We start from the raw sequence: 25,622 nt of genomic DNA, 5'->3' as shown, positions 1-25,622 counted from the left end.
TACTTTTCTTTGTGTGTTGGTTTCATTCTCTTCAAACACAGACAGGCTTTCTTTATCCGGTAATGGAGGTGGGTCCTGGCACCTCTCCTTGAGTTAGGAACCTAAGACTTTGAACCCCTCTGTAGGCAGGGAAATGGTGTGCCATGACTGGCCAAGACTGGCCAGGTCCGGGTCACGTGGTTATGGCTGCAGCAAGAGGGCAGGCAGAATACTGTGACTGACATCATCCCAGAGCCTCGCGGGATGTGGGTGAGTGGAGGTGGCTCCGATGAGTGAGGGAAAGTGGGTAGACACCAACAGCAGCTTACCTCTACATACATACCAACACTTGAGCACTGAACAAGTACTGAGTACGAAAGAAGATTTGCTGAAATTTGGAGTTACAAGACCCTTAGAAAATGCCAACCAGAAAATGAAAGTTAAGTGATTCTGCTCAAGGTCAACGTAAAATTATTAAAAATGCTAATGATACAGGCATGAGGCGAGGAAATACTAGGTAGAAGAGGGCAGTTCCCTGGCAAAGGCCCCACCCTCAAGCCTGGAAACCCATGGACCTAAATGGGAACAGGCATTCCTGCCTTTACACCCAAATGTTGCCTTTTCTAAGACCACTCTGGCCTGCCATGCCCCTATTCTGTGCCCACATAAACCCCAAGCTCCATGAGCAGAGGAACAGAAGAGTAGCAGAACGACAGAGCAGCAGAGTGGCATGGCAGAGAAGAAGAGAAGAGAAGGAGCGTCTGAACATCAAGAAGAGTTAGTTCAGCTGGGGACAGTCAGAGAGGAGATCGGCTGTGGGACAGCTGAACTCTGGGGAAATATCACCTTCCCACTCCATCCTCTTTCCAGCTCCCCATCCATCCCACTGAGAGCTACCTCCATAACCCAATAAAATCCCTGCACTCACCATCCTTCAAGTCTGAGTGACCTGAATCTTCCTGGACACTGGATGATATGGTTTGGCTCTGTGTCCCCATGCAAATCTCATCTTGTAGCTCCCATAATTCTGTGTTGTAGGAGGGACCTGGTGGGAGATAACTGAATCATGAGGGCAGGTCTTTCCTCTGCTGTTCTCATGATAGTGAGTAAGTCTCACAACATCAGATGGCTTTAAAAATGGGAGTTTGCCTGCACAAGTTCTCTCCTCTTGCCTGCTGCCATGTGAGATATGCTTTTCACCTTCTGCCATGATTGTGAAGCCTCCCCAGCTACGTGGAACTATGAGTCCAATAAACCTCTTTCTTTTGTAAATTGCCTGGTCTCGGGTATGTCTTTATCAGCAGTGTGAAAACAGACTAACACACCGGACAAGGATCCAGGTACCAAGAGGGCAGGGTGTAAAAGGCTGTCACCCTGACTCTCTACTGAGCTGGTTTAACACTTAGCCGTCCACGAATGGCAACTGCTAAAAGAGCATTAATTGTAACACACCCCTAAACGCTACCGGGGCTGGAGCCCAAAATCACTTGCCCCACCCTGGCTCTTGCCCCCGCCCACCTGTGTGCTCCCCCTCCCAAAGGAGTTCGAGCCTGCAGTGGCTGAGCACATGAGCGACACCCCTGTCGTAAGTCCTGTGAGGGATCAGGGAACTTTCCCGTTTCACTAACATATGCTGAGAAAATGGGTGTCAGGTGAGAAAGTCTAAGATTAAGACAGGAGATTAAAAGAAAAAAACAAAAGATGTATGTTTAAAGAATAAAAAGGAAGAGAAGAAAAAGGCAAAGAAGAAGGTTATAAGGCAACAAATAAAATCTCTCAAATTAAGAATAAATGGACAGAAGGAATTGAAGGAAAGAAAAACTAGAAGGAAAACCTCAGTCCTAGGGTGTGAAAGCATTAAGAAGAATTATGAGTGATAATAGACATATATTATTATAGATTCGGCTTATTGTACAGTTTTTTTATTTCATATTGGAACTATAGATGATTCGTTTCTTAAATAAATAGGAAAAATGCCTGAACAATATGTGAATGGCATTGAATTATTGAAGATTAAGGCTTATAGTTAAGGCTTATACTTAAAAATCACATTTATTGGTAAGCTTGATGAGTCAGAATCAAGCAATGGTAAATGGTAAATGGCTAAATGGTAACAATTTTTACCAAGTTACTATGGGCCAAAGTAATATCCTTCAAAGTGCCAGCCTTCACAACATAGCAAGGTTTTTAAACAATGTCATTCTTGGCTGCAAAAGGAGCCAGCAACTTGAAGTAGAAGTTCAGTTTTGCTTTCTGGATAAAAAGAGGTAAGGAGAAAATCAGAATAAAGTTCTGAAATTTAGGAAGATAGAGGAAGGAAGTCTTTTTCAGAGTGTTTCTATAAATGGCACACATTGATTGCTGATATGACATTGATGAATGTTGATCAAAATGACTTAATTCATTCTATTGTGTGATAAGAGCACTAGAGATGTCATACAATTAAATTAACTGCAATAATTGCTAAAAACAAGGAGACTTGAAGGGCAGAATTATACCTGAAATCCTGTAAATGGCTTTGAAAGTGCCTTTGGAAAGTGTCACTTACGTGCAAAGCTTTTAGAGGTTTTAATTTAAAGCAGAATCAACACATTTTTAAGCTACATTAAACAGGGGTCATCAGGATCTTCATATCTGTGAAAGACTGCTAGAACAAAGTGGAAAGAGCAGAAATGTGCAGGCTTATCAGTTTAATTTTTCATTCCTAAAAATCGTAGAGGGAGATAGAGAAATAATTGCTTCTTGATAACATCCTAATATTCTTTTTTTTTTTTTTTTTTTTAGGATGGCTGGGCAGGGTTCTGCAACACAGCAGAAACCCCAGGCTTCCCAAGACCCAGGATCAGAACTGTATAATGTCACTTCTGCCTCATTTTGTTGGACAAAGCATGTCACAAGATCATCTCAGTGGTGGTGAAATTATTATTATTATTTTGAGACAGAGTCTCACTTTGTCACCCAGGCTGGAGTGCAGTGGTGTGATCTCGGCTGCTCACTACAACCTCCGCCTCCCATGTTAAGCGACTCTCATGCCTCAACCTTACCAAGTAGCTGGTATTACAGGTGCATGCCACCACAGCTGGCTAAATTTTGTATTTTTTTTTTCATACCTTAAGTTCTGGGGTACATGTGCACAACAAGCAGGTTTGTTACAGACGTATACATGTGCCATGTTGGTGTGCTGCACCCATTAACTTGTCATTTACATTAGGTATATCTCCTAATGCTATCCCTCCCTCCTCCCCCCACCCCACGACAGGCCCTGGTGTGTGATGGATAACATCCTAATATTCTAACATGGTGATGTTAATCACCTCTAGGCATATTGTTAAAATATGTATGCAGTTTTACTAAAATGTTAGAGAGAATATGCCTGAAATTTATATAAGGAATAAAAACAGATAAATCAACCTGAAAATGTCCCTATGTTTATTATCTTGAATAATTTCAAGATGCATGAATAAAATGCATAGATGTGCATTTGCTGAGAGGGATTCATTCATCCAGGTTGAGAAAATGCCACACAATTTAGAGCCAAAGGCCTAGGACAAATTCCCAGCTCTACTGCTCACAGGTCTTGAGCAAGTTAACCTTTCTGAACCTGTGTCTCATTGTTAACATGAGAGTTTATTCAAAAAGCAAGGATTTTTTGATTGTCTACTACGAGTAGGCACAGGGCTATGGAAATAGATAGGACATGGCCCTATCTCGCTAGAAGCTTATGTTTTTTGGTGGATGGTGATAACTGACATCAGGATTGTTGACAGGATGACTAGAAGGGTGAAAGTGCTTGCTAAACTATAATATTTCATGCAATTATTAAACACAGTTAATGTATAAAGTGATTCATAGTTTGCTACTGGGAAGACTTACACAAATTAAATACATTTAGTAAAGAGATATCAGATAAGCTCAACAAGATTTTGTAATCCTACTCTTCCCAATTCCTTCCTTTGAGATGTAATACATTACTGATTTATTTATTAACCACCCCATCCATTATTAACCACCCCTTCCATTCTGTCCCAAACAGGAATTTAAGACTTTCTCAGTCCTACTCTATTAACAACAATAACCAATTATGCCCCATAACATAAAAGTTAACATGACATTCATTCTTCTTAGGCTCAATTCTCTTAAAATGGAATTTGGAGGAGGTTACATAGACACTTCTTTTTACTCCTCAATCCCATTTAATATTGCTGGAGAACCAAGAGTCATTCATTCAACATTTATTGATATTTACTTGCTAACGAAGGTTTACAGTAATATCCCTTGAGGGATAAAGATTTCCTACCCAGCCATGGGCAGAAATATTCAGTACCCTGAGGATGTCTACTCCATTCTCTTGCCTGTTGGAACCTTCTTGGGGTGTCCTTTAGATCATTTATATCAAACAGATAAGCTTACAGATGGTCATCAAGGCTTTGACTAGGAGCATTTGACACCAACACAACACAACTTACTGTTTCATAAGTTTCCTCCTTACACTAATGTTTTTTTTTTTTTTGGTGGGGGGATGTCTAGGGTATTTTGCTTTTCACCCAATTTTTATAAAACAATGCAAGCCTAAATAAGCATAAGATTATACACATATAATACTTTTATGTTTAGAGCATGAGAAAGACATGTTTATTAAGAGAAAAGTTTAACCATGCATGAGTAAAGAGAACAGATCCTAACTGTCTAGTGGGTTCCAATCACAGTGTATTGAATTATTTTAAAGTTAACCTAAAGGGATTGTGTACCAGGAAAATAGCCCTTTTTCTTTACTTGTATTAAAAGCAATAGATGCAATTAAACCTGAAACTGACAATGAACAATTGTGAAACCAATGGAAAAATTTGCGGATGACTTAAAACACATTGTTCAAGATAAAAGGCTGGTGATGACTTGATCAACATCCTCAAGAAAAGAAACAAAACATGATTATCTGAGGACATGGATAAACACTATTGAATAAATGAAACAATCTTAAGTTCACAAATCACATATACAGTACTATATCTGATGGGTTATTTTAAAGGATTTTTTATGATAATTTTGACTAGTGGAAATTTTTACTTAACTTTCAAAGCTCTACTGTATATATACATAAAAAAATTTTCCTGGTTTCATTTCCAAAGATGTGGTACTTATTGCAATAATGAAGTAGGAAAAGTAAAAGGTACTTACTAAAAGTATGAGTAAAATAATAGAACATATTAAAAATTGTTAGAACCCTAAGTCCCTAATACTCATATCAGAAGCCAAATACACTTTAAGAGCATATTTGTGTTTATACCTTAAGACCACAAAAGAACACCTATTTCAGTGATTATTATCCAAAACTTGATGATTTAGTGCTTATAGATTACAGATCAGTGAAATGGAAACCAAAATCTGTTTTGTTTTGTTTTGTTTTTTGAGATAGAGTCTTGCTCTGTCACCCAAGCTGGAGTGCAGTGGAGCGATCTCAGCTCACTGCACCCTCCACCTCCCTGGTTCAAGTGATTCTTGTGCCTCAGCCTCCGAAGTATAGGGGACTACAGGTGCCTGCCACCATGCCTGGCTAATTTTTAAAATATTTTTAGTAGAGGTGGGGTTTCACCATGTTGGCCAGGCTAGTCTCGAAACTCTTGACCTCAGGTGATCCGCCTACTTCAGCCTCCCAAAGTGCTGGGATTACAGGCGTGAGCCACTGTGATGGCCCTTGTAGTCCTGCTTTAAAGAAACTTGGTGGGAGAATTCAAATTGCCTCTTGAATAGTGATGTCAACATTATTAGTTCCACATCTGACCATCTTGACTAGAACTGCTGATGAGACATAGCAAAATCTTCTCAAAAGGGAAATATTTGAACAAATTGAGATATAAAATGAAACACTCCTTAAGATTATGACTTTACCTTTCTGATTTTGGGACATTCTCTGGGGAGCTATGTTATTTTAAAGTATCTCTCACAAGAAAGTTGGGTGGGACCAAAAGGCTCTAGAATCATTTGAGAAACAAATGATAGTCTCTGGACTAAAATGTGTTAATCCCTTATTCAATCTGAGAGTGAATGGCATGTCCTGCACTTAATGAAATAAAAAATGTGTTTGATCTAGATCTCTTACCAGTTTAATTCTGCATTCATAACCAAATTTTCCTCTTATTTAAAGAAGCTGGAATAACTGAGAGAACAACAATCACAAGGGCATGTGAAGAATGCCTGCTTCCCCCTCCCTCATTCAATGAACACCTGTGTGGCAGGCACTGAGGATTAGCTCCCAGCCTGGATTTGTATTCATCTTTGGACCTCGGCCCCTAGCAGTCACACAGGAGGTATCATATTCTTAAAAAAAAAAGAGGATATGAACTAGGGGATACAGCCTTCCACCAGCTGTTCCCCCACCTCTAAAGCAGGTTTTGCAATCTTTTCTGCACTCCCAGGAAAGAAATATACAACTGGAGATGTGCTGCTGCTGCTGCATAGTTTAAATGGTTTACCTGCATGACAATTACTTTGAAGATAGCTAGGTGAGGTGTTTTTAGGAAAGGAAGTTTATATTTTGAGTGCATACATAGTATATGACAGGTACTATGTTAAGAAGTTTACCTATTTTCTCTTATTTAAATTCTACATATTTATTATTCCTATCTGAGCCTCAATTTTCTCATCTAAGAAAATAGGTATAATATCTATCTCAAAAGACTATTATGAGAATTAAAAGGGATTTTAAAAAACACTAATATTTATTGAACATCTACACTGGATTAAGCATTGTGGTTTGTTCCTCCACATACTTTATCTTATTCATTAGCTGCATTTTAAAATGAGGAAAATGAAGTTAACCAGAGGTGGCTAAAACTATTTTTCCCCAGTGGAAAAACCTCTGCCAAGAACCCAGAAAACAGGCTGGGGGCAGTGGCTCATGCCTGTAATCACAGCACTTTGGGAGGCCGAGGCGGGCAGGTCATTTGAGGCCAGGAGTTTGAGACCAGTCTGGCCAACATGGCAAAACCCTGTCTCTACTAAAATACAAAAATTAGCCGGGCGTAGTAGCATGCCTGTGATCCCAGCTACGTGGGAGGCTGAGGCAGAAGAATCGCTTGAACCCAGGAGGTGGAGGTTGCAGTGAGCCAAGATGGCGCTACTGCACTCCAGCCTGGGCGACAGAGCAAGACTCTGTCACAAAAAAAAAAAAAAAAAAGAAAAAGAAAAAACAAACCAATCCAGATACAGGCAAGGTTGCAGGGAAAAGGGAACCCTTACATAGTGCTGGTAGGAGTGCAAATTAGTTCAAACATTGTGGAAAGCAGTATGGCAATTCCTCAAAGAGCTAAAAGCAGAACAACCATTTGACCCAGCAATCCTATTACTGGGTATATACCTGAAGGAATATAAAGCATTCTACCATAAAGACACACGCACACAAATGTTCACTGCAGCACTATTCACAAGAGTAAAGACACAGAATCAACCTAAATGCCCATCAGTGCCAGAATGGATAAAGAAAATATGGTACATATACACCATGGAATATTATGCAGCCATAGAAAAGAACAAGATTATGTCTTCTGCAGGAACATGGATGGAGCTGGAGGCTATTATTCTTAGCAAACTAACACAGTAACAGAAAACCAAATACTGCATGTTCTCACATCTAAGTGGGAGCTAAATGGCAATAACTTATGACTACAAAGAAGGAAACAACAGACTCTGGGGTCTACTTGATGCGGGAGGGTGGGAGGAGGAAGAAGAGCATAAAAGATAACTATTGGATACTGAACTTAATACCTGGGTGACGTAATAATATGTACAACAAACCCCTGTGACATGTGTTTGTCTATGTAACAACCCTTCATGTGGGCCCCCAAACCTAAAATTTAAAACAATTTTAAAGAAAGTACTTTCTGATTACATCATCGCTTTGATCAAGATTTGTTTGGTTAAGGGAATTTGAGTTGATACCACCTGACCTGAATTTCACAACTGATCCCAATATAAAATGAGTGCCCTATTGTAGACTACAGGGAAACACTAAAGTTAATAGGGGAAATCTACAAAATTATTTTGACATTAACATTGAGGGATAAATTTGGACTTAATGTTTCATATATATTTTCTGACACCAACATTAAAACAAGAAAGTGCCCATTCCACAATGAGGAAATTTTCCAATGAATTTTATTATCACCAACATCTTTAAAAATTAAGAGGAATTCTCTGAGAGTATACATAAAAAAGAAATTAAAGGCAAATATTTTGCTGTTAAGGATTTAAAAATAAACAGAACCATAGAGTAAAAAATTTTCATTTCACTGTCCCCTCATTTAAAATTATAAGAATATAAGCAAATAACATCCAATGTCAGAAGAGATTCAGGGTGACCATTTGCAGTATTTAGTGGTAAATTAGTAGCATCATGAAAAATTTCAATTCATTTAAAAAAATAGCTTTCATTTAAATAATAATTACGTTTAGCTTTATCTCTGTATATAATTAGACTTTCTTTTGGCTTAGACAATTCCATTTTCTCCAACTGGGAGCTGTGAAGGATCAAGTCCTACTTTCTTCATTGATACGGCAATATCAAATAAATAGTCATAACACTCACACCTGTAAAAGAAAAAGCAAAAATAACCATTGTTTATTGAAACAGAGTTCTCCAATCCTAAAGAACCACATTTCTCCTCTCTTGCAGTTAACTCTGCTTTGTTCCTAGTACAGATTTTCTCTCAATTCTAGGCCAAAATTCTATTTTGCCCTCAACATTTTCAAAACACAGAAAGGAATCATATTAAGTCATGCAACAATATTACATACCTCTCAGGAAATAAAAGAGAGTTTAAAATATACTGCCTACATAAATTTACATTTTTTTAAAACTAGATGTCACTTTCTAAAATAGAACTTTTGTAACTTGGGATCTGTGTCTTCTTACTCTATCAACATTCCTAGAGCCTTGCCAAACAACAGCTTATCCAATCAATACTTCTTCATGAATGGATACATAATAAAAATAAAGTTATCTAGAAGTAATGATAAACAATTTAAATTTAAACCAACTGACATACTTTGTTTTCTTTCACATTTAGAGGGTGGTAACTTGTTCCCCATGTTCTTTGATTTACACTCACATGGTTTTGGCCTTCTCCCATGTTTCCCCCCACACATATACTCCATGACGTCTGACCAATACTGCACAGGAGTCTGGGTATTCATTCATTGCATGAGCCATTCTATCTTTGAGGTCTTTCTCCTCAGGTGTATTCTCAATAATGGGTACCACTAACATATCATCATATCTGTAAGACAAAACAAGCCATTTTTTTCCATTAAAACAAATCAAGCGTTGATATGTATACAATATGTAATTTTTTCAAGTGACCAGTTAGACATGCTCTTTGTATCTGAAAAGCCACTCCAAATTATGAACAGGATATTGCGTGTTATTCTGGGTACCTTGTATAAACATCTCTATCAAAAGGTACCTTGGGAATGTGGCAGGCTTGGTCTAATCCTAAGCCTAAGTGGTGGAAATTTGTAAAATATACCAAAACCTAACAAAGAAATCATCAAGATCATACAAATGTTTCCTTGAAGCAGGGACAATCACAATATTTATTAAACAAGGAGATGGCAAATGATACATTTCAGAATCAGAAGCACAAAAAAGATTAAAAATTGAATTATATATTAAGAATTTCCCAATTAATACAAAATCACTGTATTTCATTTCTGCAGAATCCCAAAGTATCTGAGATAGGCAAATCAATAAACACAAGCATGGTCTGTGGCACTAGGACAGCAAGAGCGTTCTAGAGATAACTATTAAAGGTATGATGCTTTCAGAACATTCTCAAATCTGTAGCATTAGAACTTCTTTTACTTCCACTTTCCTCTCAGGAAATACATGTGATGAAATCAGAATGTAATATTTAAACACATAATTGTCACTGGCAAAATTAAGTCTATTCTTGAAGTCATTTTTAACCTATAAAACTCAGACAAGCTTTCCTTTTTACATGAATTTCTCTTGTCTTGTTAATGTAACATCTGCTTTTTCATTACTTCTGTAGTGCTAAAACTTAAAAAAAAAAGTTCTAGCTGAAGTATTCAGAAATTGCTACTGTAGGGCAAGCACAGACTAAGTAGTCATCATGTGACTGATAACTTGGCCACCCATAATCATTAAGAGTATAGAGTTGCCCATTACTTCACTTAAGTAAAGCAGAGGTAATTATAGAATATTCTTAACTATGGCTGGGTACGTTGGCTCATGGCTATAATCCCAGCACTTTGGGAAGCCAAGGCAGGTGGACTGCTTGAGCTCATGAATTCAAAACCAGCCTGGCCAACATGGTGAAACCCTGTCTGTACAAAAAATACAAAAACCAGCCAGGTATGGTGGTGCATGCCTGTAGTCCCAGCTACTCAGAAGACTGAGGTGAGAGAATGGCTTGAGCCTGGGAGGCGGAGGCTGCATGAGCCAAGATCGAGCCACTACACTCTAGCCTGGGCGACAGAGCCAGACTTAGTCTCAAAAAAAAAAAAAAAAAAAAAAGGAAAAAAGTATCCTTAAATATTGAATGAATGAATTGCTAGTCTCAAATCTTTCTTAATATTGGCCAAGAGAACCACAAACTTATATTTTTCTCTAGCATGCACTCAGTAGTCAGAAATATTTTCAGGAGCAAAATAATTTCACAGCAAAATAAGACCTGAAAACGAATTCAGGCCAATCCTCCCACTTTACAAACATGACACTGATCCAGACAAGTTAAATCAGAAAGAGAGCCAGGATAGCCCTTTGACCCTCAAAGAGTATTGTTTTCACTGTACCATAGACACATTGCTTCTGAAAGGGAGTACAATTATAATATAAATGTTATGTATATGTATACATTATACAACTATATTATACATAGTATACATGTATATTATACACATTATATATATATATATCATGTATACCTATATATGTGTGTATATATATGTATACATGTATATATATGTATACAGGTATATATATACACATGTATACCTATATACGTATGCCTATATATGTTATGTATACCTATATAGGTATACATAACATATATAGGTATACATTATATATGTATATATAATATATATACATATACTAATATGCATATATAATATACATATATTTATATTATATACATATATAATGTATATATGTATATTTTATATATATAATACATAGTATACATATATTATATATACATATATAGGTATACATTATACAGATACATATGTTAACCTTCCCTAGTAAGAACTAGTACAGTTACTAGTACAGAAACTAGTACAGAAACATGGTTTCTGTCAATGTCAGACCACAGATATGATGGTGCTCCCATAAGATTATAACGGAGCTGAAAAACTTCTAACCTGCACGGACCTGGTGGACTGAACAAAGGGGGCGAATGTGGGAATAAAAGATAAAGACAAGACAGTACGTTTGGAAGAAGGGGTCAGGGGCACCTTGCCTCTAGTGGACAAGGGCCCCGAGCTGTACACAGCCCTCCGTATTTATTGGTAAAAGAGATAACGAGAAATGGGGGGCAATTGTCGGGCAATTGTCAGTCGGCCGCTTTGGTTCACAGCAGGCTTGTGAGACTGCATCCTTTGAACAATAGGCTCTAGATTTCTCAATAGATAACTTCAAGGAGCCCGGTGCCAGGGAGTGATGTCCCTCAGCAAACCTTTTGGTGGCAGGCGCAGTGTGAGTTTGCTCACATCCTGCATTCATGATAAACAGTTTGCTGTTTGATCATATAGCCTCCAGTGGAATGCTGAGTTGATCACGATCCCTTTGGCCTTTTCGGCTCCTATCGCCTAATGACCACATAGCTATCTTAGGGTCACAGCACAACATATTATGCAAATGTCTGTGGTGATGCTGGTAAACAAACCTACTGTGCTGCTAGCTGTATAAAAGTACAGCACATACAATTATTACAGTATGTAATACGTGATAATGATAATAAATGACTATGTTAGTAGTTTATGTATTTATTACACTGTAATTTTAAAACACTGTTTTAGGGTGTACTCCTTCTACTTATATGGTTTTTAAAAAGTTAACTGTAAAGCAGCCTCAGGCAGGTCCTTCAGGAGGTATTCCGGAACAAGGCACTGTTATCACAGGAGATGACAGCTCCATGCATGTTACTTGCCCCTGAAGACCTTCCAGTGAGACAAGGTGTGGAGGCGGAAGGCAGTGATATTGATGACCCTCAACCTGTGTACACCTAAGCTAATATATGTGTTTGTGTCTCAGATTTTAACAAAAAACATTTAAAAAGTTAAAAAAATTAAAATAGAAAAAAGCTTATAGAATAAGGATATAAAGAAAATATTTTTGTATAGCTGTACAATGTGTGTTTTAAGGTACTATTACAAGAGTCCAAAAGTTAAAAAAAAAAAAAGTAAAAGCCCAATAAACTAAAAAAGTTACAGTAAGCTGAGGTTATTATTAAGAAATGTTTTCAATAAATTTCGTGTAGCCTAAACATACAATGCTTATAAAGTCTATAGTAGTGTAATGTCCTAGGCCTTCACATTTACTCACCACTCACTCACTGATTCACCCAGAACAACTTCCAGTTCTGCAAGCTCCGTTCACGGTCAGGGCCTTAGACAGGTGTGCCACTTTTTACCTTTTACATTGTATTTATTTTTACCAAACCTTTTCTATGTTTAGATACACAAATACCTACCATTGTGTTGCAATTGCCTACAGTACTTTGTACAGTAACCCACTATGCAGGCTTGTAGCCTAGGAGCATTAGGCTATACCATATACCCTGGGTGTGCAGTAGGCTATACCATCTAGGTTTGTGTATGCACACACCGCTGTTCACACAATGATGAAATCACCTAGTGACACATTTAGCAGAACATATCCCCATCCACAGTGACAAGTGACTGTATTTTAAAGTTGTTCTTTATATAAAAGATAAACTTAAAAAAAATACAGTAGAGAATTTTAAACTCCATCCTTTCTTACCTCATCCAGCTTTCATTGCCTTTCTTTTGATTAGACTCAGGATTCTCTTCAAATTCAGATAAAATAACACTGCCTCCTGAGCTGTGATAATGACTCTATTACTCATTTTCCAGCTAGGCTCCAACAGAATTGCAAAGGGCCACCATGCTTGGCCTCTCCACAAAATTGCAAAGACTCTCTCTTATGCCCTGTTCCTCTACCTTACCTTTTCCCTCTTTTCAGAAAAACTGATTCTTCTGACCTATTTTTATTTCTTCACCAAAACAATAAAATTCATATGAAACTGATAGTACCCATAAGGCCTCTCCTTCAGCCCCAGATACGGAAGAGGCAATCTGGGGCTCTACTTTCTTCAGTATGTACACTTCTCTTAATTTAAATATTTAACTTTTGTAAATAGGTGTTTCACAGTCCTGAGGAATGCTTTAAGCACACAATAAATATTAACTGAAATCAAATCAATTTCTCAGTGCATTAGTTTAAACATGTACATTCCATTACATGGAGTAAGAATATGATATTGTGGTAATAACACTTTAGTAAAACTGGCACCGTTTTCCTCTAAACAAGGCAAGGTAGAATCAAGCCCTTTAGGAAATTAAGAGTGAAGGTTCAGGAATAAGAATGCTAATAAACTCAAATGAAATGCTTAGCTTGTCCCTGAACACTGAGAACATGTTTCTTCATGCCATTATATTCTAGAATTATGAAGAATTACTACACTTTTGTGGACTGATGAATTTATTTAAACTGATCTAGAATGGTAATCTATACTTACTATCTATATCACCTTCCACACTGAAAAATTCTAAAAATATAGAGATCTACTTTATTAAAAAAAACTTACATAAATATGAAAATATTCCAGAAATACTAAATTAAATCATCATGAAGTATAAACTTTAGTCACTGGTCAAATTTCTGAAGACAAAGTGAAGGTGAAGATATCTTTGGCTGCCTCAATACAGGAACATAGTCTTTCCATCATGATAGAGCTCTCAGTCAAGATTTTTTTCAGTTTACTTAAACAAACATTTCATTATTCATATTGCTAATAATTTATCATGGCTGGGGTAGGGGTGGGAGAGGAGGGAAGACATCCCATTTGTGTCATGAGAATAGGTCTGGAAGTGTAATATTAAATGGAGTATTATTTAACACAGATCCCACGACATCTCATTATATGCATAAAATGATCAGTATTCTATTTATCAAAGAGAAGGAAGAATTCTTTTCAAATTATTTAAGAAAAAGGAAAAAAAAATACCTGTAATACCCTCCGGAAGTACATTTCTTTATTCCTTTTATCATCTCTTGATGCGTAATTTTAAACTCCCGTCCTGGAAACAGAAGGGTGGCCATCACAGCAGCTTTAGAGTGGGTATGAATCACTGCACCTGCTCCTGAAGGAGGAAGAAGAAAGCCGCATGCTCAATGAAGACTGAATTACAGCTTTTAAAGAAAAAAAGTCCATATAGTTTTACATATATTTACATATGGTTATGGGCTTATTTTTCCTGGCATGGAATAAGCTGGTGGTAGGCAGGAGGGTAAGTGGAATAATGGACCTTCCTCATAGGTTGATGTGAGAACTGAGTAAGTTCATGCACTTAAAGTTCTTGCACATGGTGGGTATCCAAGAAATGTTAACTGAAATAATAATTACCATTATTTAGAGGAGCCTACTCTGCAAATATTCTTTATGTTGAATATATTTTCTTCATACCTCTCATTGTGTAAGCATTCATGAAAAGAGGAGTACACTGGCTTTTTTTTAGCTTCTTAGATGGCGAAGGTCCACTTATGTCCTTTTCATTTATATCACAAACAAACATGTCTTCAGGCTATTTATAGAGGGAAAAAAAGAAAAAAGAAGTCTTGTAAAATATCAGTTAGAAATGTTCCTTTTCTTGTGTACATATACATAAGAATACAAGAGAGTTTATCTATAGTATACATACTTGTGTGTATATTTAGTATACATATACATAGAGTGCTAATATATGTATATATTTAACTTACATTTTAAATATATAATTATAGTTTCTCAAAATAATTTAGCAATTTTGAGAAATAAAACAGTGATTTCTACTAGTAAAAATATTCTCAAAAGTTTAATACAAATCCCAAAAATTAAAAAAAATTTGAAGACAAAAAATGATATGGAAAATTACTATTTATGTAATGATTTTACTGCTGTCATTTCAACAATTTAGCTTCTCAACTTTGCCATATAATTTCACAACTGTATTTCAGAAAGCCTATATAAAGAAATGGACATTCCAAAGATGGGTGTTACAATTTTTTTCCCCACATTTTGTTAAGATAAAAGCAAAATTTTGAGTAAAATTTTCTAACCCTTGAGAAATTTAGCTGGTACTCAGAAAGGTTAATCTCAGTAAGGTATATTCTTATTAAAGTTTAAGAAATTATGTAGCTCTACAGGTTTTTCTTTTTTTTAACTTTTATTTTAGGTCCAGGGGTACATGTGGAGGTTTGTTACATAGGTAAATTGCATGTTACAAGAGTCTGGTGTACAGATTATTTTGTCACCCATGTAATAAGCACAGTAACTGCCAGCAGTTTTTCCATCCTCACTTTCCTCCCACCCTCCACCCTCCAGTAGGTCCCAGTGTGTATTGCTCCCTTCTTTGTGACTGTATGTACTCAATGTTTAGCTCCCACTATAAGTGAGAACATGCGGTATTTGATTTTTTTGTTCCTGCATTAATTCACTTAGGATAATGGTTTCCAGCTCCACTCATGTTGCTGCAAAGGACGTGATCTTGTTCTTTACTATGGCTGCATACTAATCCATGGTATATATGTACCACATTTTCTTTAGCCAGTCTACTGTTGATGGGTATCTGATCCACATACAGTAATGCATGCGTATTTCTGTAGCTTTTATCTGCCAGGATTTATTAAAAAACTACAATATAAATGTTTTATTAACAAAGCAGCTTTTCTTTTTTCTTGTGTTAGAAGTTAAATAATTATGTGTTTGCTTTAACTAGATTTGGGATATTATTCCGGCATTAACACAGAATAAGACTTCTCAAAATTTGAAACAAAGTTTCATAACTTGAAATCTTGAAATCAGAATAACTTTGCTATTAGGAAATATGAATTAATTTGGTTCATCTGAGACCATCAATCTGATTATTCCACCAGCCTGATAAAGATCATAGTGTCATAAAGCTGCAAAGTTATAATTGCTTTTTACTGTGATTTAAGATTGCACTATTCACTTTTGCCCCCTATAGGTTGAATGAGATTTCAAAACATACACTGGTTGTATGGAAGATATCTACCACCTTAAAAAACATTTAATAATTAATAAATGTTTGTTGATTAGTTATTCAAATTGTTGTCATAAAATGAATGTTTTCTCTTAAAATTAATTCCATTTCATAAAACAGTAATTAAGAAGAAAAGACACTGAGGTTAAAGAATCCCATTACCATACCTGAATTCGTTCCTTTTGCACTCCTGAAGGAGCAATGTAGATTTCATCGCTGGTAACACAAAACATACAAATTGGTATTTATTTATTTCCTGCTTTTGCACAAAGAAAAGTTTGCAGTCCAATCATGCATGTTCTTTATAAATCAAGCAATACAGCCAGTTGCTTGATTTAATTATGGATTTTGGCTGCATAGAAAGAAAGCCAAACTACATCAATGCCTTTGTAGTGCTGGTGGCATAGTAGAATATTAGTTGTTGCTTTTGTCTTCTACGTTTCATATTTTTTTTTTTATAGTGCAAAGTTGGTGGTAACCAGGCTTTTATCCTGTTAGGGGAATAAAAATCTGAAAACATAAGTCTTCAGCGTCTTTAAACATGAATAAGCAGAGTTTAACCTATGTGAAATACAGTTATTCTAAAATCCAATCTGGAAAATATGCTCAATAGAAGTATATTTCTGTCATGCAAAGAATCAGGTTTGATTTATTGTTTGAAATGCTCTTATTAAACCATGAAGTTCAGAGACCTCTGCTGGACAGTTTCTTAAATTACGGTTTTAACACTGGGCTACTTTTTGGATAGAATCACATGCTTCCCATTTGAAAAGCATACATATCTTGGAAAAAAATTTAGTAATAAAGCTAAAACAACCACAAAGAGTTCAAAATATCAGAATGGCTACATGTGAAGATCTCTTTGTACAGGATGTTGGACTAAGGGAGATGCTATAGCCTACTATTTACCACAAGGTGCTCTCAAATTTGATTTGGAAATTAATTTCAAATCTTCCCTAAATTCCCTCCACCCTCAACAACAACTAAACAAACGCCCCTTGGCTCACATATCAGGTTTTTTCTCTTCTCGCTGGATATCTTTGATAACTTACCAGTTTCAGTTGCTGCCAGAGAGTATTAATGAGCTACCGCATATATGCAAACCAAGAAAATGCCAGTACCTGCATGCTCTAGTTTCTGCTAGTAAGGCACAGACATAGGGATATTGAACAAATATCAAACATTTCATAGTGTAAATGAGGATGATGGCCTATATATCAAGCTGCTGAAGTTCAGGTTACTAATTAACCTGTAGGCTTGGAACCAATAAAAATGTAAGTTGAAATCAAAGTTTCTTTAAGGTTCCATTGATAAAGTCTAGAAAACAAATGTCTGATAATGTGAGTGGAAATCCAATGCACTGTAAGCTGCACGCGAGCATTCGCTTTGATGAAGTGGCTATTGTTTCCGAGTTCTGCGACATAAGGATAACATAAAGGGACATTCCTCTGCAACCAGTGAGAATGGGTTGGGATCATACTATTCACAAGGGCTCTTTGTGAATACCAGTGATCCAAATCTTGTGTCCTTGTGTAACATGGAAGAAGCTCTAGGATGGTACATGGTCCACTTACCTCCACAGATAAGTGGACTTGTGGGTCTTCTTATGTGGGGAGAAATTTATGCAGTCCTGGGAATAGACTCAAATAAAGTACAAAATGGTCTGCTGGTAAGTAAAACCCATCTAAAAAGTAGGAAAACCAAGGGTACTCTGTTTATTCAAGTGACTTGGTATAATGTAAATGTCTTTGTAAAATGGAAATTAATTTAGACTTTGATGAACTTTGGGTAATTAAAAGATTAGCCAAATGTTTTAGAAAAATACATTTACACCTACAAAGAAAGAGATATCTGGATAAAAATATAAAAATGACAGAGCTTTTTAGAATAGAAACATGCCAAATATTAAAGTGAAATATCTACTGGGTGCTTTAAGCCACAAACAGAAAGCATTTTGAATTTCAAGTTACTAAATTTTGCAATATACTTCTCTGTACTCCTGCATTTTCACTGTGGTAAGCAAGGGCCAAACCCCAAGAGGTCAAAATACATCTATGTTCAGTTGCTTCTATTTTTATTTGCTTTCTGGTCAGTTAAAAAATAATTTAAATCTTATAGTGCCTCGACTATTTTGTCTACAATATGACTTTATTAATTGTAGTTCTAATCACATGCAACAGGATCAGTCTCTCTGACACCTGTCAATATTACTCTGTGAAAATAGGAAATTATAAATTTGAATGATAGGGACCCAACCTAAACACAGTAGTTATTGAGTATCCTGGAATTGCCTTGATTACTATTATTTTCTTGGTCATTTATTTCCTTCTTCTGACTTAATTTTTGGTACCACACACTTGTAGCACAAGCTGGAATGGTCCAGTCAAACCTTGGAATCAGTAAATCATTTTATGTTCCCAAAGAGCTTATTGTCTGTATTATTCTGGAAACATAATTTATTGGGTTTGCACTTTATTCCAAATTTATTTGCCCTAAGCATCAAAGAGCCAAACTTTCACTAACAACATGAGAATAGTATTGCTGATAACGCTAGTGACTTATTAAGTCATTTAAATATTAGGGAAAAAAACCAACATTTTACTACAAAATATTCATTTTACTATGTAAAGCACAAATTTAATAAGATTCCAAATACAGTGCCATGTGACTGTGGCTCTTTCCTTCATTAAGAACTAAGGATAAAGCATTTCACATATAGGATGAAAATTTCCTATGAGCTGATTGTAGTGCTATAAAAGCCCATTTAATTTTAAAAGATGCGCCAATGAGTGGTTTATGGTGGTCACATAAAACGGTAGTGCATGGATTAGTAAAATTCTACCAGAAAGAACATAGTCCTTTATGGCTTTTTGATCAAAAAAATTTCATCTTGAGTCCTGCATTCACCTATTTTTAACTTTGCTAGTTTTTTTAAAGAGCCAGTTGGAAATGGTTATTTTAGCTATTTGGTAGAAAGCTTTATTTTATACATACACAAACTATTTCTGAAATGCAAATAAAAAGCAGTTAACTAAAGACAGCACTTAGAATATGATTTATTATAAATAATACAGTTGGGAAACTGTATTACTGGGACTCCACTTCTAAATGGATACATGAAACAAGAATAAATGTTGTTATCATAGGATTTGCTGTGAATAGGCCATCTTGAAAGTTTTGGCAAAATAATGAGAAAGCTTGAGCAATGCTGTATTTACACATTGGCAACTAGGCTGATGGTAAGAGAGGAGGCACAGATGGATTTATTGATCTACCATATGGAACATAATCTTACTAGACTAAGAGCATACTTTTATCCCTAACTGTGCCAGTTGTTAACAGATGAACCTCTTGTCATTTCCCAATGTTCAATGAAAATTTCATGAGTTAACTCAGTAAGTTAAAGCAGATAAAATTATAATGGCATCATCTTGTGGTGTACCATATAATCCCTTTTGTTCCAAATGTTCTGATTATATTTTACATTCTATTCCTTAATATGCAATGCAGCCTCCTTGGGGGCATGACTATATATATTTAACAGCACATAAATATTTTAATAATCCAATTTTGTTAAAGAAAGTGAATTAGAATGAAGTAATAAATCAACATCACTCAATTTAACACACAGCCTCCAGACAATAATATTCCTAACACATTTCAGGAGGAAAAAAAGATTAATCCTGTATTGGAAATCCTTGAATGAGATTCTATAATCTTAAGTTCATTGATAGCAAGTTACTTCTTACTAACAGTTACTAATACTTACTTTATTTCTTCATCTTCTTGAATAAATGACACTAAACAAATACAACGAGCAATTGAATACTATTTACCCTTTCTGCTTCAATTTAAGTCCAGTACATCTTGTTTTGTCCTCTGAGGAATACAGATTAGCAGGCACTATATTCATTAATGACACAGGTGCTTAGAAAGCATACTGCCGTTCTTTTGATTCAATAAAAAATAATTATTAGGATTTTTAATGATTAGTCATCTGTACTTAAGTGACTTTGAAATATGTATCTGGGAGGCCAAGGCAGGTGGGTTGCTTGAGCCTAGGAGTTCAAGACCAGCCCATGCAACTTAGTGAGACCCAGTCTCTACAAAAAAAAAAAAAAAAAAACAGAAAAAATTAGCCAGGCATGGACCTGTAGTCCCAGCTACCCGGAGGATGAGGTAGGAGGATTGTTTAAGCCTGGGAAGTCAAGGCTGCAGTGAGCCATGATTGCCCCACTGCACTCCAGCCTAGGTGACAGAGCAAGACTGTTTCAAAAACCAAAGTACCTGAACCTTTGAAACAAATACTATCTACCTGGAGAGGATCCTCTAGAATCTCAGGTATATGAACATACTTGGTAGCACGTTATTTAACTCTGGTACTCAAAAACTGAGGATTAAGTTATTGTGATTTGAAATTGTGGATCTTCAGTCTTTAGGTATTTGACATATCTGCAGCTTTTGTACATTGCTTCCATTCAGTTATACAAATGTCCACTTGTCCATTTAGAAACTAAAGACCTTCAGTATCACATAAAACTGATCACCAGTTGTTCTTTGGACATAACACATTAGACTCACTGTGGTCTACTCAAATGGAGAGTTCCCAGTAATAAAGGCTGCCAGAAACTTACCCATGCTTCAAACTAATTCCTCCTCCAGTCCCACTGACCCAGCCCAAATGGTAAAACTGTTTGCAAAGTTCTGGGATCAGGTATCTTGGATGCTCCTTGTCCTTAAAAAGAAGGAAATGATTTTTAAAACAGACATCATTTTATCAAGTAACTATTCCAGCTGGTGTTTCTAATAAGAAGCCAATTTAAGAAAGTTTAAGAAAACATACTATAGAAAGAGTACAGTGAGGGAAAAAACTATTACAAACATATTTTGTTTTTAATGTTTAGAAAGTGGATCTACTACATTATTTGGCAACCTGGGATTATTCAGTATAGGGCCATATAGTCCAACACTAAGGAACAGGCTGCAAAAACAAGGTGGGGAAATGCCTAGTATACATTACAAAGCATCAACTGAAATGGCTGAAAGAAAATAGAATCTCATGCTGAAGGACAGTCTGTCCAGAAGATTTATTTACACAAAACACCTTATTTAACTAGGCTTGATGATATATACATGAGATATTATGATAGTTACATGTTCAACACATACTCTGTGTGTTGGTGCAATGGTATTTTTGTTCCAAAAAAGTCCTTTTTCCCACAATGATTTTAGTTTCTCTTATTGAAAAAGCAATATATACTCATTATAGAAAATAAAGTGAAGCAAATTACAAAAAACACTAAGAAACAATCTCAATTAATACTTGCTTAACCCATTTTATGAAGATACGTGTTTATGAGTGTATGTGTGTGTATACAGACAGATGGCTAAATATCGAGCCTTATTTTTATAAGTCCAATGATTACTTCTTTAGAAAAAAAAGTCCACACCATTTTCTCCTGCTTTTTTGTGGTTTAAATTAATGAAAACAAAACAAAAAAATAAATAAAGAAGAAATACAATGAATTCCATTTTGGGCAGTATAATATACAATCCTTATCTTAAAAATAAGTACAAGTGCTGAATAAATTATTTTTAAAAATATTTCAAAATAAGTTGTTGAGCTGGCAAGAAAGTAAAGTTTCACAGGGGCCATAAAAAATGAGAATGAGACTCTCACACCAGTTAGAATGGCTATCATTAAAAAGTCAGGAAACAATAGATGCTGGAGAGGATGTGGAGAAATAGGAATGCTTTTACACTGGGAGTGTAAATTAGTTCAACCATTTTGGAAGAAAATGTGGCGATTCCTCAAGGATCTAGAACCAGAAATGCCATTTGACCTAGCAATCCCATTACTGGGATTCTACTATAAAGACACATACGTATGTTTACTGCAGCACTATTCACAATAGCAAAGACTTGGAACCAACCCAAATACCGATCAATGATAGACTGGATAAAGAAAATGTGACACATATACACAATGGAATACTATGCAGCCATAAAAAAGGATGAGTTCACGTCCTTTGCAGGGACATGGATGAAGCAGGAAACCATCATTCTCAGCAAACTAACACAGGAACAGAAAACCAAACACTGCATGTTCTCACTCATAAATGGGAGTTGAACAACGAGAACACATGGACACAGGGAGGGGAACATCACACACTAGGGCCTGTCAGCAGATGGGGGGCTAGAGAAGGGATAGCATTAGGAGAAATACCTGACATAGATGATGAGTTGAGGGGTGCAGCAAACCACCATGGCATGTGTATACCTATGTAACAAACTTGCACGTTCTGCAGATGTATCCCAGAACTTAAAAGTATAATAAAGCAACAACAACAACAACAAATGAGAATGAGACTACCTGGGAGAGAAGTGAGCTCCAAAGCCAGAATGTTCCTGAAGGTATTGCAAAACTCTGGTGACCCTGAGCTTCAATTTTGATAGCCATGTAAGCCACTAGAAACATGAGATAAAACCCAGGGCCTGATCAATTCCAGGGAACCTAATGAAAAATCCCCACATAAACTGGAAACCCCAGTGAGGTCTACCTTCAAGGTAACAGTGAACAAAATGAGATTCCCTGTGGAGAAAATCACAACAAGGAAGCATGCCTTTACAGATCCGATCACTGGGTAAAGGGGGAAAAACATCTTTGAGTTCAAAAAGGGATCATTATTTAACAGGCTGAATTCTCAGCTACTTAACTGAATACTTGAAATTGTGGTGTTTTTCCCCAGATTTAGTGCTAATGTTCTACTTACTCATTTTAAGTATTACAAATGATGACTGATGGAGTAACCTTCAAAATATAAAATTAAAAACATGAGAATCTAGAAATTTCTAAAAGTTCTGATTCAACGTAGACTTGGAGTTAGCGGACTTAAAAGTCAAATCCACATTACTGGATTTATTGCCTACATGACTTTGGGTGTCAGTTTACTTATCCATACAATGAAAATGCTGTAAGGATTAAAATGAGATACAATGGACATAATGCAATCTGCACAAAATCTGACACAGTCAATGTCAGTTTCCTTTTCATTTTAAAGAGCTGAAAATTCTTGAATTAAAATAGCAAAACTATTATAGGAGTTATTAAGAAATTATTTTAGACAGACAGGGTAAGGTTGGTAAGGTTTTGTTTTCTTTTAATAATGCAGCTCCAAAAACATTTCTTTTCTAGCAGAAAAGCGGCTTAAAGGGCCAGGCTGACAAGCTTCGATGTGCAAACGCCAGCCATTAGAAACTGGGTCCATCCAATATGGCGATTCCCACCCTCTTCTTGTCACCACGTGTGTCAAGCATCATGGCCACCCCAGATATCTTCACTTGTGCAGAACATCATGGTGGCCTGTATTTGAATATTAAACGGCTAGGGTGGGAGGGCTAGTTTTTTCGTGGGCTACATGAATGACATATCTGGTCAAACCAATCCCCTGGGCCCTATGAAAATCAGACACCACCTCCTCCAGCCTCCTAATAGAACCGACTGTTTTCCCACTGCACTTGGGGTTTTCTCTCTCTGCTTGGAGCCACCCTCCATCTCTGTACAGGGGAGCTTCTTTCTTCTTTCTTGCCTATTAAACTCTCCATTCCTTAAAACCACTCCATGTGTATCTGTGTTATTTATCTAAATTGGTGCAAGACAAAGGGCCCTGGTGTTCCTTCAGTTATCAGAGCCATATCATTTTGGTGCGTTGGCCAAGAATCCGAGGTACAACATTCATCGGATGGTGAGTATAGGAGCAAACTTAAAATCTGTTTTATCATTCTGAGGGGCTCTTGGCCTCTATTTTAAATCAAATCAAATCAATCAACAGGCATCCTTCAGCTGGTTAAAAATATGCTTATCATGACTGCCATTCTAAGGCCTCAGATGTTAGGCTTGCTGGTGAGAACATGGAGAATCCTCCCAACATCCACGGGTCATTGGGAGTGTTGGCCGTGTTTCGAATCAGTTTCCTTTCACGGGGAAACCTTACCATTGTGTGAGGCTGGGGAAGTTCTGGCCAGGACACACCCTGGCGTTATTCAAAGGCCTCTGGGTCGGACCCAGCCTCCAACAGCCCATTTCGGGTTTTGGCAGAGAATCCCCAGCTATCCTGTCACAAAACTTTCCTTCTTTTTCTATCCACGGTCAATCTCTCTCTCTGATGTGCGGGAATTTAGTAACCAGGAGTTTAGCTCAGGAATGCTGTTGCAATCTTCTAGGAACAGAGGGTTCCTTTCCTCCCCCTCCTCCCCGCACCCACCCAGAGTGAGCGTCTCTCTCTCGATCTCTCTGCCCTTGGTCTGGAGAGTGCATGGCATTTCCAGGTCTCTCTACTGCTTCTCTGGCGAGCACGTAGTATGTCTTTCTTTCTTTTCTTTTTTTTTTTTTTGAGGCGGAGTCTCGCTCTTTCGCCCAGGCTGGAGTGCAGCGGCGCGATCTCGGCTCACTGCAAGCTCCGCCTCCCGGGTTCACGCCATTCTCCTGCCTCAGCCTCCCGAGTAGCTGGGACTACAGGCGCCCGCCACCGCGCCCGGCTAATTGTTTGTATTTTTGGTAGAGACGGGGGTTTCACCGTGTTAGCCAGGATGGTCTCGATCTCCTGACCTAGTGATCCACCTCGGCCTCCCAAAGTGCTGGGATTACAGGCGTGAGGCACTGAGTCTGGCCGTGAGCAAATAGTATTTCAGCCAACAGTGCCACCTAGTGGAAACAGAGATCCTCTTCATGAGGCACATTTTTTTTTCTTTTATGGTAACACTGCAGCTTCCTTTTGCACCACTAGAAATCGGGCTCTAAGCCTCTTCTGTGAACAGGAAAATTCTGCTTTCAACAGATAGGAGTTAAATGTCTTCTGTGGCCAAATTTTAGTCTCGATATTGTCCCATCAGCAGGAAAATGGCCATTTGGTTCCCACGTTCCTTTAAGGCACCTATTCTGTCTCTGATTAAGGTAGTACTGAACTAGTAAGGGGATTTTAAGTCCAGAAGTTAACTGGAACCATTTTTCTAAGGGTAAATGCTTTAGCATGGGCCATAATAGCAGGATATAGAGTTCAATCTAGCATACCCCCTCTATTAAAGGGGCCTTGCCCAATTACATAGTTTTTCTTGAGATCTATTTTTTTTAGGGAGGTACACAGGTCGCAGAAGTCTAGGAGGTCAAAGGGAAATACAAGCAGAGGACTAGGGCTGCTTGGGGAAGTGCGACTAGGCCCAAAAGTCTAGTTCCTCTGGTGCCATGGCTTGGCGGGTCACACCTCTGGTGCCATGGCTTGGAGGGCAGCACATTTAACAGGGAGGTAGGACCCAGGAACCAGGGAGGGAAAATAGTTGGGGGA

At 37.2% G+C, this 25,622-nt stretch overlaps 1 protein-coding gene across 2 annotated transcripts in view; it reads right to left on the bottom strand.

The window, feature by feature from the left end:
- Window positions 1–8,113: 8,113 nt before the first annotated feature.
- Window positions 8,114–25,622, bottom strand: part of APIP (APAF1 interacting protein) — a 34,165-nt gene continuing 16,656 nt past the window's right edge. For both annotated transcript variants that reach the window (XM_054438601.2, XM_054438600.2), the window contains 6 exons: window positions 20,916–21,016; window positions 16,449–16,497; window positions 14,706–14,823; window positions 14,247–14,382; window positions 9,084–9,251; window positions 8,114–8,562 (listed from right to left, as the gene is read on the bottom strand). In XM_054438601.2, the coding sequence (XP_054294576.1) occupies window positions 8,463–8,562; window positions 9,084–9,251; window positions 14,247–14,382; window positions 14,706–14,823; window positions 16,449–16,497; window positions 20,916–21,016 (672 nt within the window). In that variant the 3' untranslated portion in view covers window positions 8,114–8,462. The remainder of the gene's footprint in view (window positions 8,563–9,083; window positions 9,252–14,246; window positions 14,383–14,705; window positions 14,824–16,448; window positions 16,498–20,915; window positions 21,017–25,622) is intronic.

The sequence above is a fragment of the Pongo pygmaeus genome, chromosome 9, assembly GCF_028885625.2.
Source record: "Pongo pygmaeus isolate AG05252 chromosome 9, NHGRI_mPonPyg2-v2.0_pri, whole genome shotgun sequence".
Taxonomy (NCBI): Eukaryota; Metazoa; Chordata; class Mammalia; order Primates; family Hominidae; genus Pongo; species Pongo pygmaeus.
Note: the sequence above shows the minus strand (reverse complement) of the source record. Positions and strands in the feature narration are given on the sequence as shown.